Source organism: Nyctereutes procyonoides, unplaced genomic scaffold (genome assembly GCF_905146905.1).
Source record: "Nyctereutes procyonoides isolate TBG_1078 unplaced genomic scaffold, NYPRO_anot_genome, whole genome shotgun sequence".
Taxonomy (NCBI): domain Eukaryota; kingdom Metazoa; phylum Chordata; class Mammalia; order Carnivora; family Canidae; genus Nyctereutes; species Nyctereutes procyonoides.
Window position 1 is genome coordinate 64,199 of NW_026575086.1, and position 14,070 is coordinate 78,268.

The 14,070-nt window shown below is 42.4% G+C and overlaps 1 protein-coding gene across 2 annotated transcripts; it reads left to right on the forward strand.

Moving 5' to 3' along the window:
• The first annotated feature begins 1,048 nt into the window (after nucleotides 1–1,048).
• LOC129514689 (heterogeneous nuclear ribonucleoproteins A2/B1-like) lies at nucleotides 1,049–3,451 on the forward strand. Of its 2 annotated transcripts, XM_055333423.1 has the most exons (2): nucleotides 1,049–2,624; nucleotides 2,745–3,451. In XM_055333423.1, the coding sequence occupies exons 1-2, from the start codon at nucleotides 1,904–1,906 to the stop codon at nucleotides 2,927–2,929; spliced, it is 906 nt and encodes a 301-aa protein (XP_055189398.1). In that variant the 5' UTR covers nucleotides 1,049–1,903; the 3' UTR covers nucleotides 2,930–3,451. The 2 variants fall into 2 exon arrangements, with proteins under 2 accessions (XP_055189398.1, XP_055189397.1); XM_055333422.1 differs by having other exon boundaries at nucleotides 1,074–3,451.
• Nucleotides 3,452–14,070: the final 10,619 nt, after the last annotated feature.

The following is a 14,070-nucleotide window of genomic DNA, read 5'->3' on the forward strand; positions in this document are numbered from 1 at the left end:
GATCCCTAAGCTATACAATTAATTACTCTTATTTTTGCTTTACATAGTTGATTATCTTTTAGGGTACTTAAGAAAAGGAAGAAAAATAGTCTTTTCTCTTTACCCATATATTTACCATTTCCAGTGTTTTTCATTCTGTCAGATAGATCCATATTTACATTTTGTATCATTTCTCACCTCAAAGAATGCCTTTAGCATTTCTAATAGTGTAGCACTGCTGGTGATGAGTTCTCTCAGCTTTCCTTTATCTAAAAATGTCTTGATGTTACCATAATTTTTAAGGAGTAGTTTCTCTACATATAGATTTTTAGATTGACAGGTGTTTTTTTCCTCTCCAACATTTCAAAATCATATCTCACTGTTTTCTGAAATCCACTATTTCCTATGAGCAATCTGCTTATGGATGTTCCCTTATATGTATTACATTTTTTCCTCTGACTGCTTTTCAGATATGATCATTATCTCTGGTTTTCAGCAGTTTTACTTTGATATGCCCAAGTGTGGCTTTCCTTGACTTTATTCTGTCTGGGGTTTCCTTAGTGTCTTAGATCTGTGACTTGATCAAATAAGGAAAAATTTTGGCCAGCATTTCTTCAAATATTTTTTCTACCTAGTTCTCTTTTCTCACTTTTTGGGATTTCAGTTACACATTAGGCCAGTTGATACTTTCCTAGGGGTTATTAAGGCTCTATTTTTTCCCCCAATCTTTTTCTCTGTTACTCAGTTTGTGTAATTTCTAGTAATCTGTCATCAAGTTCATAAATCCTTTTTCCTATGTTGCCAAATTTGCTTTTAATGCTCAATGAATTTTTTATTTCAAGTATTGTATTTTCAGTTCTAGGAATTCCTTTTGATTTTTTTTTTAGAGTTGGCATAGCTTTCCTGAAATTCTTCATTTCTTCACCCATTATATTCATCTTTTCCAATAAATTCCATTTTATCTGTTAGTTTTATTTATTTTTATTATCTATTCATATTTGTCAGAGTTATTTTTAGATTGTTGTCTGCTAATTCCAACATTTAGTCATCTCTGGATTTGTTTCTATTGACTGCTTTTCTTTCCATGTCTTAATCACATTTTCCTTTTTTCACATATCTAGTAATTTTTGTTTGATAAAATCAAAAACTACAAAATGCATCACAGAGATTCTTGTTCTATCTTTGTCTTATAAAAAGTATTGAATTTGGTTCTAGTAAGCAGAACATCTTGATCCTGTGAGAGCTTGGTTTATGCTTTGTTAAGTGGATTTATTTGGATTTTGCCCTGAGTTTTAGAGCATAACCTTTAGTATTAGAGTATAACCTTTAGTATTGAGATGTGAACCTTACCCTAAGGTGTGGCCCTTTTGGGTTTCAATGGAAGGCTCAAGGTATTTACCAACTCCCTGTAACTTGCTGGGACTTGAACTCTCAACTCTGGAACCCCTACTGGATAGCTACTTAACTTTTTCAGTCTTCCAGTTGTTACTTTCCGCTGGGCTCCTGTAGACTTTCCCATGCATGCATAGCTCGAGGGTTGGTCAAAGATTTGAGGATAATTTATATGGAAAATTTAAGGCCTCTGCTTTGGACTCATGTTTTCCTTCATTTTGCAGCTGCTGTGACAGCCCTGAATTCCAAACTCTGACTCGTTAGCCTGACGGAACTGATACTTTCTGCTTGAGCTCTATCTGTTCTGCACCACGCAGACTAAGGAGTGCCCTCAGGTAAAAATCTATATAAAAGTAGATTTCGAGTAGCAGCAGCGCCGGGTCCCGCGTGGAGGTGCTCTTAGCGGTGCTGTTTCTCGAGCAGCGGCAGTTCTCACTACAGCGCCAGGACGAGTCCGGTTCGTGTTCGTCCGCGGAGATCTCTCTCATCGCGCTCGGCTGCGGGAAATCGGGCTGAAGCGACTGAGTCCGCGATGCAGAGAGAAAAGGAACAGTTCCGGAAACTCTTCATTGGTGGCTTGAGCTTTGAAACCACAGAAGAAAGTTTGAGGAACTACTACGAACAATGGGGAAAACTTACAGACTGTGTGGTTATGAGAGAGCCTGCAAGCAAAAGACCAAGAGGATTTGGTTTTGTGACCTTTTCCTCCATGGCTGAGGCTGATGCTGCTATGGCTGCAAGACCTCATTCAATTGATGGGAGAGTGGTTGAGCCAAAACGTGCTGTTGCAAGAGAGGAATCTGGAAAACCACGGGCTCATGTAACTGTGAAGAAGCTCTTTGTTGGTGGAATTGAAGAAGATACTGAGGAACACCATCTTAGAGATTATTTCGAGGAATATGGTAAGATTGATACCATTGAGATAATTACTGATAGGCAGTCTGGAAAGAAAAGAGGCTTTGGTTTTGTTACCTTTGATGATCATGATCCTGTGGATAAGATTGTGTTGCAGAAATATCATACCATCAATGGTCATAACGCAGAAGTAAGAAAGGCTTTGTCTAGACAAGAAATGCAGGAAGTCAAAAGTTCTAGAAGTGGAAGAGGAGGCAACTTTGGTTTTGGAGATTCTCGTGGTGGTGGTGGAAATTTTGGACCAGGACCAGGAAGTAACTTTAGAGGAGGATCTGATGGATATGGAAGTGGCCGTGGATTTGGGGATGGCTATAATGGGTATGGAGGAGGACCTGGAGGTGGCAATTTTGGAGGTAGCCCTGCTTATGGAGGAGGAAGAGGAGGATATGGTGGTGGAGGACCTGGATATGGCAACCAGGGTGGGGGCTACAGAGGTGGTTATGACAACTATGGAGGAGGAATTTATGGAAGTGGAAATTACAATGATTTTGGAAATTATAACCAGCAACCCTCTAACTATGGTCCAATGAAGAGTGGAAACTTTGGTGGTAGCAGAAACATGGGGGGACCATATGGTGGAGGAAACTATGGTCCTGGAGGCAGTGGAGGAAGTGGGGGTTATGGAGGGAGAAGCCGATATTGAGCTTCTTCCTACTTGCCATGGGCTTCACTGTATAAATAGGAGAGGATGAGAGCCCAGAGGTAACAGAACAGCTTCAGGTTATCGAAATAACAATGTTAAGGAAACTCTTATCTCAGTCATGCATAAATATGCAGTGATATGGCAGAAGACACCAGAGCAGATGCAGAGAGCCATTTTGTGAATGGATTGGATTATTTAATAACATTACCTTACTGTGGAGGAAGGATTGTAAAAAAAAAATGCCTTTGAGACAGTTTCTTAGCTTTTTAATTGCTGTTTCTTTCTAGTGGTCTTTGTAAGAGTGTAGAAGCATTCCTTCTTTGATAATGTTAAATTTGTCAGTTTCAGGTGACATGTGAAACCTTTTTTAAGATTTTTCTCAAAGTTTTGAAAAGCTATTAGCCAGGATCATGGTGTAATAAGACATAACGTTTTTCCTCTAAAAAAATTTAAGTGCGTGTGTAGAGTTAAGAAGCTGTTGTACATTTATGATTTAATAAAATAATTCTAAAGGAAAAAAAAGTAGATTTCATCCATTTCAGTTTCTATCTTTTAGAGTCTGTCCCCTCCAGTTTCTGCTGGCTTTGGTTTGGTTGCTCTCTTGTGCCTCTGAACTGTTGTTATTTGTGTTGTGTCCAGAGCTCCTAATTATTGATAAGAAGGATAGTCCAATATAAACTACTCCGTCCTTACTGGAAGCCAGAAGTTCCTGAGTGATTCTTTAAAAATTTAAATTGGATTTTGCAATGGCTTCCTGTTTTGGTTTGAGTTCTTTCAGAAACAGATTATAAGATAAGGATTTTAGGAAAGGGGAGGGGCAAGATGGCGGAAGAGCAGGGTCCCCAAATCACCTGTCCCCACCAAATTACCTAGATAACCTTCAAACCATCCTGAAAATCTACGAATTCGGCCTGATATGTAAAGAGAGACCAGCTGGAACGCTGCAGTGAGAAGAGTCCGCGCTTCTATCAAGGTAGGAAGACGGGGGGAAAAAGAAATAAAGGAACAAAAGGCCTCCGAGGGGGAGGGGCCCCACGAGGAGCCGGGCTGAGGCCGGGGCGAGTGTCCCCAGGACAGGAGAGCCCCGTCCCGGAGGAGCAGGAGCTGCACCAACCTTCCCGGGCGGGCGGAAAGGGGCTCGCAGGGAGTTGGAGCAGGACCCAGGAGGGCGGGGATGCCCTCGGGCTCCCTGGGACAATAACAGACACCTGCGAGCGCAGGAGAGTGCCCCGAGCTCCCTAAGGGCTGCAGCGCGCACGGCGGGACCGACCGGAGCAGCTCGGAGGGCTCGGAGGGCTCGGAGGGCTCGGGAGCGGCTCCAGGGAGGGAGCTGCAGGGCGGGAGCGCGAATCCCACAGCGCAGGCCCCGGAGCACAGGGCGCCGGGACACAGCCCAGGATCCGGCCTCCCCCGGGACAGCGAGGACGCTCCTGCCCCGAGCTGAGCAGATCAGCGGCCCCGCCCCGGAGCCTCCAGGCCCTGCGGACGGAGAGCAGAGAGCCCCGAGCCCCGTAGTTCCTGCGGAGGCTGAATCCAGGCTTCCAGAGTTGCCATAGCAACTGCTGCTGTTCCTCCTGGGGCCTGGCGGGGTAAACAACCCCCGCTGAGCCCAGCAGGCAGGGGCAGAGCAGCTCCCCCAAGTGCTAACACCTGAAAATCAGCACAGCAGGCCCCTCCCCCAGAAGACCAGCTGGACGGACCAGTGATACTCCCCCGTGTTCCAATACAACTTGTTTTTGGCCACTCTGCACTGAGCAAAATGACTAGAAGGAAAACCTCACCTCAAAAGAAACAATCAGAAACAGCCCTCTCTCCCACAGAGTTACAAAATCTGGATTACACTTCAATGTCAGAAAGCCAATTCAGAAGCACCATTATACAGCTACTGGTGGCTCTAGAAAAAAGCATTAAGGCCTCACGAGACTTCATGACTGCAGAATTTAGATCCAATCAGGCAGAAATTAAAAATCAATTGAATGAGATGCAATCCAAACTAGAAGTCCTAACGATGAGGGTTAACGAGGTGGAAGAACGAGTGAGTGACATAGAAGACAAGTTAATGGCAAAGAGGGAAACTGAGGAAAAAAGAGACAATCAATTAAGGGACCATGAAGACAGATTAAGGCAAATAAATGACAGCCTAAGGAAGAAAAACCTACGTTTAATTGGGGTTCCCGAGGGCGCCGAAAGGGACAGAGGGCCAGAATATGTATTTGAACAAATCCTAGCTGAAAACTTTCCCAATCTGGGAAGGGAAACAGGCATTCAGATCCAGGAAATAGAGAGATCCCCCCCTAAAATCAATAAAAACCGTTCAACACCTCGACATCTAATAGTGAAGCTTGCAAATTCCAAAGATAAAGAGAAGATCCTTAAAGCAGCAAGAGACAAGAAGTCCCAGACTTTCATGGGGAGGAATATTAGGGTAACAGCAGACCTCTCCACAGAGACCTGGCAGGCCAGAAAGGGCTGGCAGGATATATTCAGGGTCCTAAATGAGAAGAACATGCAACCAAGAATACTTTATCCAGCAAGGCTCTCATTCAAAATGGAAGGAGAGATAAAGAGCTTCCAAGACAGGCAGGAACTGAAAGAATATGTGACCTCCAAACCAGCTCTGCAAGAAATTTTAAGGGGGACTCTTAAAACTCCCCTTTAAGAAGAAGTTCAAGTTACTCTGAACGTGAATGGGCTTAATGACCCCATCAAAAGGCGCAGAGTTTCAGACTGGATAAAAAAACAGGACCCATCTATTTGCTGTCTACAAGAGACTCATTTTAGACAGAAGGACACCTACAACCTGAAAATAAAAGGTTGGAGAACCATTTACCATTCAAATGGTTCTCAAAATATACCCTAAAAACTACAGAACACTTCTGAAATAAATTGAGGAAGACACAAAGAGATGGAAAAATATTCCATGCTCATGGATTGGCAGAATTAATATTGTGAAAATGTCAATGTTACCCAGGGCAATTTACACGTATAATGCAATCCCTATCAAAATACCATGGACTTTCTTCAGAGACTTAGAACAAATTATTTTAAGATTTGTGTGGAATCAGAAAAGACCCCAAACAGCCAGGGGAATTTTAAAAAAAGAAAACCATATCTGGGGGCATCACAATGCCAGATTTCAGGTTGTACTACAAAGCTGTGTTCATCAAGACAGTGTGGTACTGGCACAAAAACAGACATATAGATCAATGGAACAGAACAGAGAACCCAGAAGTGGACCCTGAACTTTATGCTCAACTAATATACGATAAAGGAGGAAAGACAATCCACTAGAAGAAAGACAGTCTCTTCAATAAATGGTGCTGGGAAAATTGGACATCCACATGCAGAAGAATGAAACTGGACCACTCTCTTGCACCACACACAAAGATAAACTCAAAATAGATGAAAGATCTAAATGTGAGACAAGATTCCATCAAAATCCCAGAGGAGAACTCAGGCAACACCCTTTTTGAACTTGGCCACAGTAACCGGAGAAGGACAGTGTATGTTCTCATTCATTTGGGGAATATGAATAATAGTGAAAGGGAATATAAGGGAAGGGAGAAGAAATGTGTGAGAAATATCAGAAAGGGAGACAGAACATAAAGACTTCTAACTCTGAGAAATGAACTAGGGGTGGTGGAGGGGGAGGAGGGCGGGGGGTGGGGGTGAATGGGTGACGGGCACTGAGGGGTACACCTGACGGGATGAGCACTGGGTGTTATTCTGTATGTTGGTAAATTGAACACCAATAAAAATTAATTTATTAAAAAAAAAAACATTTGAAAAATAAAAAAAAATAAGATAAGGATTTTAGTGTGATTTTTAAATGATTTTAGTTTTTTTTTTGGGGGGGGAGATGATTCCACGAAACACCTATAAGGTAGTGGAGATATGAGACATAGACGTCCACAAAGGATGTGTTATTAAGTAATGAGCTATGACTGAAGTTCAAATCTGCTGAGGAACTCTGAGAGAGAGTGAGGTCATGCCTCAGTTATCCCAAACAATGTATATGATAGGGTGTTTATCCACCAACTCCCTGTATTTATTCATCAGTGGTGGTGGCACTAATACACCAATGCCCTGCCAGAAAGATGGTTCCAGGGGTATTGATCCCCAGAACTTTTGGTCTGCCCTGCATGTAGTCCTCAGGCAGACAGTCATAGTAAGCAATCTTTTGTATTTGGATATGAATGCTGAGAAGATACAGGTAGGACACCCAAATGTCTACCACTCCATCCTACTATCAAAAAATCAGAACTTTCTATCCTGTCTTAAAATGTACTGCCTACCATGTCTACTTCATTCCTCACCATTCTTCCTCTCATTTACTGGGACCTAAGTGCAGGACTTTTGTTTTTTTCTTGAACACACAACCTTATTTTTTCTTTAAGGCCTGTATACTTGCTGTCTCTCTACCTTGAATACTCTTTAGACATTAGCCTTTGTTTTACATTCAGTGTTACCATCTCAGATATGTCTTCCCTGAGCACCCTGTTTAAAGTAGTCTCGAGCTCACGTCTATCACATCACCCTATCTTAATTCTATGCATATCAATTATCATAGTGACTGACTTCCTTGATTATTTATACATTTGTTTGTCTGTCATTTCCTTTTCCCACCAGTATAAAAGTTGTGTAAAAGCAAGGAGTTTACAATAAAAACTACAAATATTTGTTGAATGTATGAATAAATAAATGGATGTATGTAGGTACTAAAGTTTGTAAATAAGATAAATTGCAAATAAAAAAGTTAAAGTGGAAACAACCCAAGTATTCACCAGCTGATAAGTGGACGAACACAATGTGGTGTGTGTGTGTGTGTGTGTGTTATTCAGCCTTAAAAAGGAAGTTCTGACACATGCTATAATGTGGATGAACCTTGAAGACATTAGACTAATAAAAATAAGCCAGTCAGAAGAATACAAATATTGTATGATTCCACGTATATAATATACCTAGAGTAGTCAAATTTATAGCAACAGAAAGTAGAATGATTGTTGCCAAGGGCTGGAGGAAGATAAGAATGGAGAGTTAGTGTTTGATGGATTCAGAGTTTCCACTGGAAAAGAGGAAAGTTCTGGAGATGAATGGTAGCGATGGTTGTATGACAATGTGAATATTGTTAATAATGTGAATAAAAAAAATTCAGTGGCACAGAACTTTACACTTAAATTGATAAACTTTATGTTATGTATATTTAATTATAATAGAGAATTAAAAAATTTTTAAATTACTGCTCAGTCTCCGGAGAAAGGTTAAGCCTGGATTTGTAGCCTGGATTTTAAATCTGACTCAGTTGTTACTGACTGTAACATTTTGAGCAAGTTATAGTATGAAATTTCTATGAGAGAGGGGGGGCAAGATGGCAGAAGAGTAGGGTCCCCAAATCACCTGTCCCCACCAAATTACCTAGATAACCTTCAAATCATCCTGAAAATCTACGAATTCGGCCTGAGATTTAAAGAGAGACCAGCTGGAACGCTACAGTGAGAAGAGTTCGCGCTTCTATCAAGGTAGGAAGACGGGGAAAAAGAAATAAAGAAACAAAAGGCCTCCGAGGGGGAGGGGCCCGCGAGGAGCCGGGCTGAGGCCGGGGCGAGTGTCCCCAGGACAGGAGAGCCCCGTCCCGGAGGAGCAGGAGCTGCACCAACCTTCCCGGGCGGAAAGGGGCTCGCAGGGAGCTGGGGCAGGACCCAGGAGGGCGGGGATGCCCTCGGGCTCCCGGGGACACTAACAGACACCTGCGCCCCGGGAGAGTGCGCCGAGCTCCCTAAGGGCTGCAGCGCGCACGGCGGGGCCGGAGCAGCTCGGGGGGCTCGGGCGGCGGCTCCGCGGAGGGGGCTGCGGGGCGGGAGCGCGAATCCCACAGCGCAGGCCCCGGAGCACAGGGCGCCGGGACACAGCCCAGGATCCGGCCTCCCCCGGGACAGGCAGGGGCCGGGAGGGCCCAGGACAGCAAGGACGCTCCTGCCCCGAGCTGAGCAGATCAGCGGCCCCGCCCCGGAGCCTCCAGGCCCTGCAGACGGAGAGCCCCGTAGTTCCTGCGGAGGCTGAATCCAGGCTTCCAGAGTTGCCATAGCAACTGCGGCTGTTCCTCCTGGGGCCTCACGGGGTAAACAACCCCGCTGAGCCCTGCAGCAGGCAGGGGCAGAGCAGCTCCCCCAAGTGCTAACACCTGAAAATCAGCACAGCAGGCCCCTCCCCCAGAAGACCAGCTGGACGGACCAGTTCCAGAGGAAGTCAAGGGGATTAGGGTCTACAGAATCAGAAGATACTCCCCCGTGGTTTTTTTGTTGTTGTTGTTGTTTTTCTTTTTTCTTTTCTTTTTGATTTCTGATTGCTTCCCCCAGACCCCCTTTTTTTACCTTTCTTTCTTTTTCTTTCTCTTTTTCTTCATTTTTTCCTTTTTTTCCTTCTTTTTCTTTTTTCTTTTTCTCTTTTCTTTCCTTCTCTCTCTTTCTCTCCTTTTCCCAATACAACTTGTTTTTGGCCACTCTGCACTGAGCAAAATGACTAGAAGGAAAACCACCTCAAAAGAAAGAATCAGAAACAGCCCTCTCTCCCACAGAGTTACAAAATCTGGATTACAATTCAATGTCAGAAAGCCAATTCAGAAGCACTATTATACAGCTACTGGTGGCTCTAGAAAAAAGCATTAAGGACTCACGAGACTTCATGACTGCAGAATTTAGATCCAATCAGGCAGGAATTAAAAATCAATTGAATGAGATGCAATCCAAACTAGAAGTCCTAACGACGAGGGTTAACGAGGTGGAAGAACGAGTGAGTGACATAGAAGACAAGTTAATGGCAAAGAGGGAAACTGAGGAAAAAAGAGACAGACACTTAAAAGACCATGAAGACAGATTAAGGGAAATAAATGACAGCCTAAGGAAGAAAAACCTACATTTAATTGGGGTTCCCGAGGGCGCCGAAAGGGACAGAGGGCCAGAATATGTATTTGAACAAATCCTAGCTGAAAACTTTCCCAATCTGGGAAGGGAAACAGGCATTCAGATCCAGGAAATAGAGAGATCCCCCCTAAAATCAATAAAAACCGTCCAACACCTCGACATCTAATAGTGAAGCTTGCAAATTCCAAAGATAAAGAGAAGATCCTTAAAGCAGCAAGAGACAAGAAGTCCCTGACTTTCATGGGGAGGAATATTAGGGTAACAGCAGACCTCTCCACAGAGACCTGGCAGGCCAGAAAGGGCTGGCAGGATATATTCAGGGTCCTAAATGAGAAGAACATGCAGCCAAGAATACTTTATCCAGCAAGGCTCTCATTCAAAATGGAAGGAGAGATAAAGAGCTTCCAAGACAGGCAGGAACTGAAAGAATATGTGACCACCAAACCAGCTCTGCAAGAAATTTTAAGGGGGACTCTTAAAATTCCCCTTTAAGAAGAAGTTCAGTGGAACAATCCACAAAAACAAGGACTAAATAGATATCATGATGACACTAAACTCATATCTGTCAATAATAACTCTGAACGTGAACGGTCTCAATGACCCCATCAAAAGGCACAGGGTTTCAGACTGGATAAAAAAGCAGGACCCATCTATTTGCTGTCTACAAGAGACTCATTTTAGACAGAAGGACACCGACAACCTGAAAATAAAAGGTTGGAGAACCATTTACCATTCAAATGGTTCTCAAAAGAAAGCAGGGGTAGCCATCCTTATATCAGATAAACTAAAATTTACCCGAAGACTGTAGTGAGAGACGAAGAGGGACAATATATCATACTTAAAGGATCTATCCAGCAAGAGGACTTAACAATCCTCAATATATATGCCCCGAATGTGGGAGCTGCCAAATACTTAAACGAATTATTAACCAAAGTGAAGAAATACTTAGATAATAATACACTTATACTTGGTGACTTCAATCTAGCTCTTTCTACCCTCGACAGGTCTTCTAAGCACAACATCTCCAAAGAAACGAGAGCTTTAAATGATACACTGGACCAGATAGATTTCACAGATATGTACAGAACTTTACATCCAAACTCAACTGAATACACATTCTTCTCAAGTGCACATGGAACTTTCTCCAGAATAGACCACATACTGGGTCACAAATCGGGTCTGAACCGATACCAAAAGATTGGGATCGTCCCCTGCATATTCTCAGATCATAGCGCCTTGAAATTAGAACTCAATCACAAGAAGAAGTTTGGAAGGACCTCAAACACGTGGAGGTTAAGGACCATCCTGCTAAAAGATAAAAGGGTCAACCAGGAAATTAAGGAAGAATTAAAAAGATTCATGGAAACTAATGAGAATGAAGATACAACTGTTCAAAATCTTTGGGATGCAGCAAAAGCAGTCCTGAGGGGGAAATACATCGCAATACAAGCATCCATTCAAAAACTGGAAAGAGCTCAAATACAAAAGCTAACCTTACACATAAAGGAGCTAGAGAAGAAGCAGCAAATCGACCCGACGCCCAGCAGAAGAAGAGAGTTAATTAAAATTCGAGCAGAACTCAACGAAATTGAGACCAGAAGAACTGTGGAACAGATCAATAGAACCAGGAGTTGGTTCTTTGAAAGAATTAATAAGATAGATAAACCATTAGCCAACCTTATTAAAAAGAAGAGAGAGAAGACTCAAATTAATAAAATCATGAATGAGAAAGGAGAGATCACTACCAACACCAAGGAAATACAAACGATTTTAAAAACATATTATGAACAGCTCTACGCCAATAAATTAGGCAATCTAGAAGAAATGGACGCATTCCTGGAAAGCCACAAACTACCAAAACTGGAGCAGGAAGAAATAGAAAACCTGAACAGGCCAATAACCAGGGAGGAAATTGAAGAAGTCATCAAAAACCTCCCAAGACACAAGAGTCCAGGGCCAGATGGCTTCCCAGGGGAATTCTATCAAACGTTTAAAGAAGAAATCATACCTATTCTACTAAAGCTGTTTGGAAAGATAGAAAGAGATGGAGTACTTCCAAATTCATTCTATGAGGCCAGCATCACCTTAATTCCAAAACCAGACAAAGACCCCACCAAAAAGGAGAATTACAGACCAATATCCCTGATGAACATGGATGCAAAAATTCTCAACAAGATACTAGCCAATAGGATCCAACAACACATTAAGAAAATTATTCACCATGACCAAGTAGGATTTATCCCCGGGACACAAGGCTGGTTCAACACTCGTAAAACAATCAATGTGATTCATCATATCAGCAAGAGAAAAACCAAGAACCATATGATCCTCTCATTAGATGCAGAGAAAGCATTTGACAAAATACAGCATCCATTCCTGATCAAAACTCTTCAGAGTGTAGGGATAGAGGGAACTTTCCTCGACATCTTAAAAGCCATCTACGAAAAGCCCACAGCAAATATCATTCTCAATGGGGAAGCACTGGGAGCCTTTCCCCTAAGATCAGGAACAAGACAGGGATGTCCACTCTCACCACTGCTATTCAACATAGTATTGGAAGTCCTAGCCTCAGCAATCAGACAACAAAAAGACATTAAAGGCATTCAAATTGGCAAAGAAGAAGTCAAACTCTCCCTCTTCGCCGATGACATGATACTCTACATAGAAAACCCAAAAGCCTCCACCCCAAGATTGCTAGAACTCATACAGCAATTTGGTAGCATGGCAGGATACAAAATCAATGCCCAGAAATCAATGGCATTCCTATACACTAACAATGAGACTGAAGAAAGAGAAATTAAGGAGTCAATCCCATTTACAATTGCACCCAAAAGCATAAGATACCTAGGAATAAACCTAACCAAAGAGGTAAAGGATCTATACCCTAAAAACTATAGAACACTTCTGAAAGAAATTGAGGAAGACACAAAGAGATGGAAAAATATTCCATGCTCATGGATTGGCAGAATTAATATTGTGAAAATGTCAATGTTACCCAGGGCAATTTACACGTTCAATGCAATCCCTATCAAAATACCATGGACTTTCTTCAGAGACTTAGAACAAATTATTTTAAGATTTGTGTGGAATCAGAAAAGACCCCGAATAGCCAGGGGAATTTTAAAAAAGAAAACCATATCTGGGGGCATCACAATGCCAGATTTCAGGTTGTACTACAAAGCTGTGGTCATCAAGACAGTGTGGTACTGGCACAAAAACAGACACATAGATCAATGGAACAGAATAGAGAACCCAGAAGTGGACCCTGAACTTTATGGTCAACTAATATTCGATAAAGGAGGAAAGACGATCCACTGGAAGAAAGACAGTCTCTTCAATAAATGGTGCTGGGAAAATTGGACATCCACATGCAGAAGAATGAAACTAGACCACTCTCTTGTACCATACACAAAGATAAACTCAAAATGGATGAAAGATCTAAATGTGAGACAAGATTCCATCAAAATCCTAGAGGAGAACACAGGCAACACCCTTTTTGAACTTGGCCACAGTAACTTCTTGCAAGATACATCCACGAAAGCAAAAGAAACAAAAGCAAAAATGAACTATTGGGACTTCATCAAGATAAGAAGCTTTTGCACAGCAAAGGATACAGTCAACAAAACTCAAAGACAACCTACAGAATGGGAGAAGATATTTGCAAATAACATATCAGATAAAGGGCTAGTTTCCAAAATCTATAAAGAACTTATTAAACTCAACAGCAAAGAAACAAACAATCCAATCATGAAATGGGCAAAAGACATGAAGAGAAATCTCACAGAGGAAGACATAGACATGGCCAACATGCACATGAGAAAATGCTCTGCATCACTTGCCATCAGGGAAATACAAATCAAAACCACAATGAGATACCACCTCACACCAGTGAGAATGGGGAAAATTAACAAGGCAGGAAACAACAAATGTTGGAGAGGATGCGGAGAAAAGGGAACCCTCTTACACTGTTGGTGGGAATGTGAACTGGTGCAGCCACTCTGGAAAACTGTGTGGAGGTTCCTCAAAGAGTTAAAAATAGACCTGCCCTACGACCCAGCAATTGCACTGTTAGGGATTTACCCCAAAGATTCAGATGCAATGAAACGCCGGGACACCTGCACCTCGATGTTTCTAGCAGCCATGTCCACAATAGCCAAACTGTGGAAGGAGCCTCGGTGCCCATCGAAAGATGAATGGATAAAGAAGATGTGGTTTATGTAT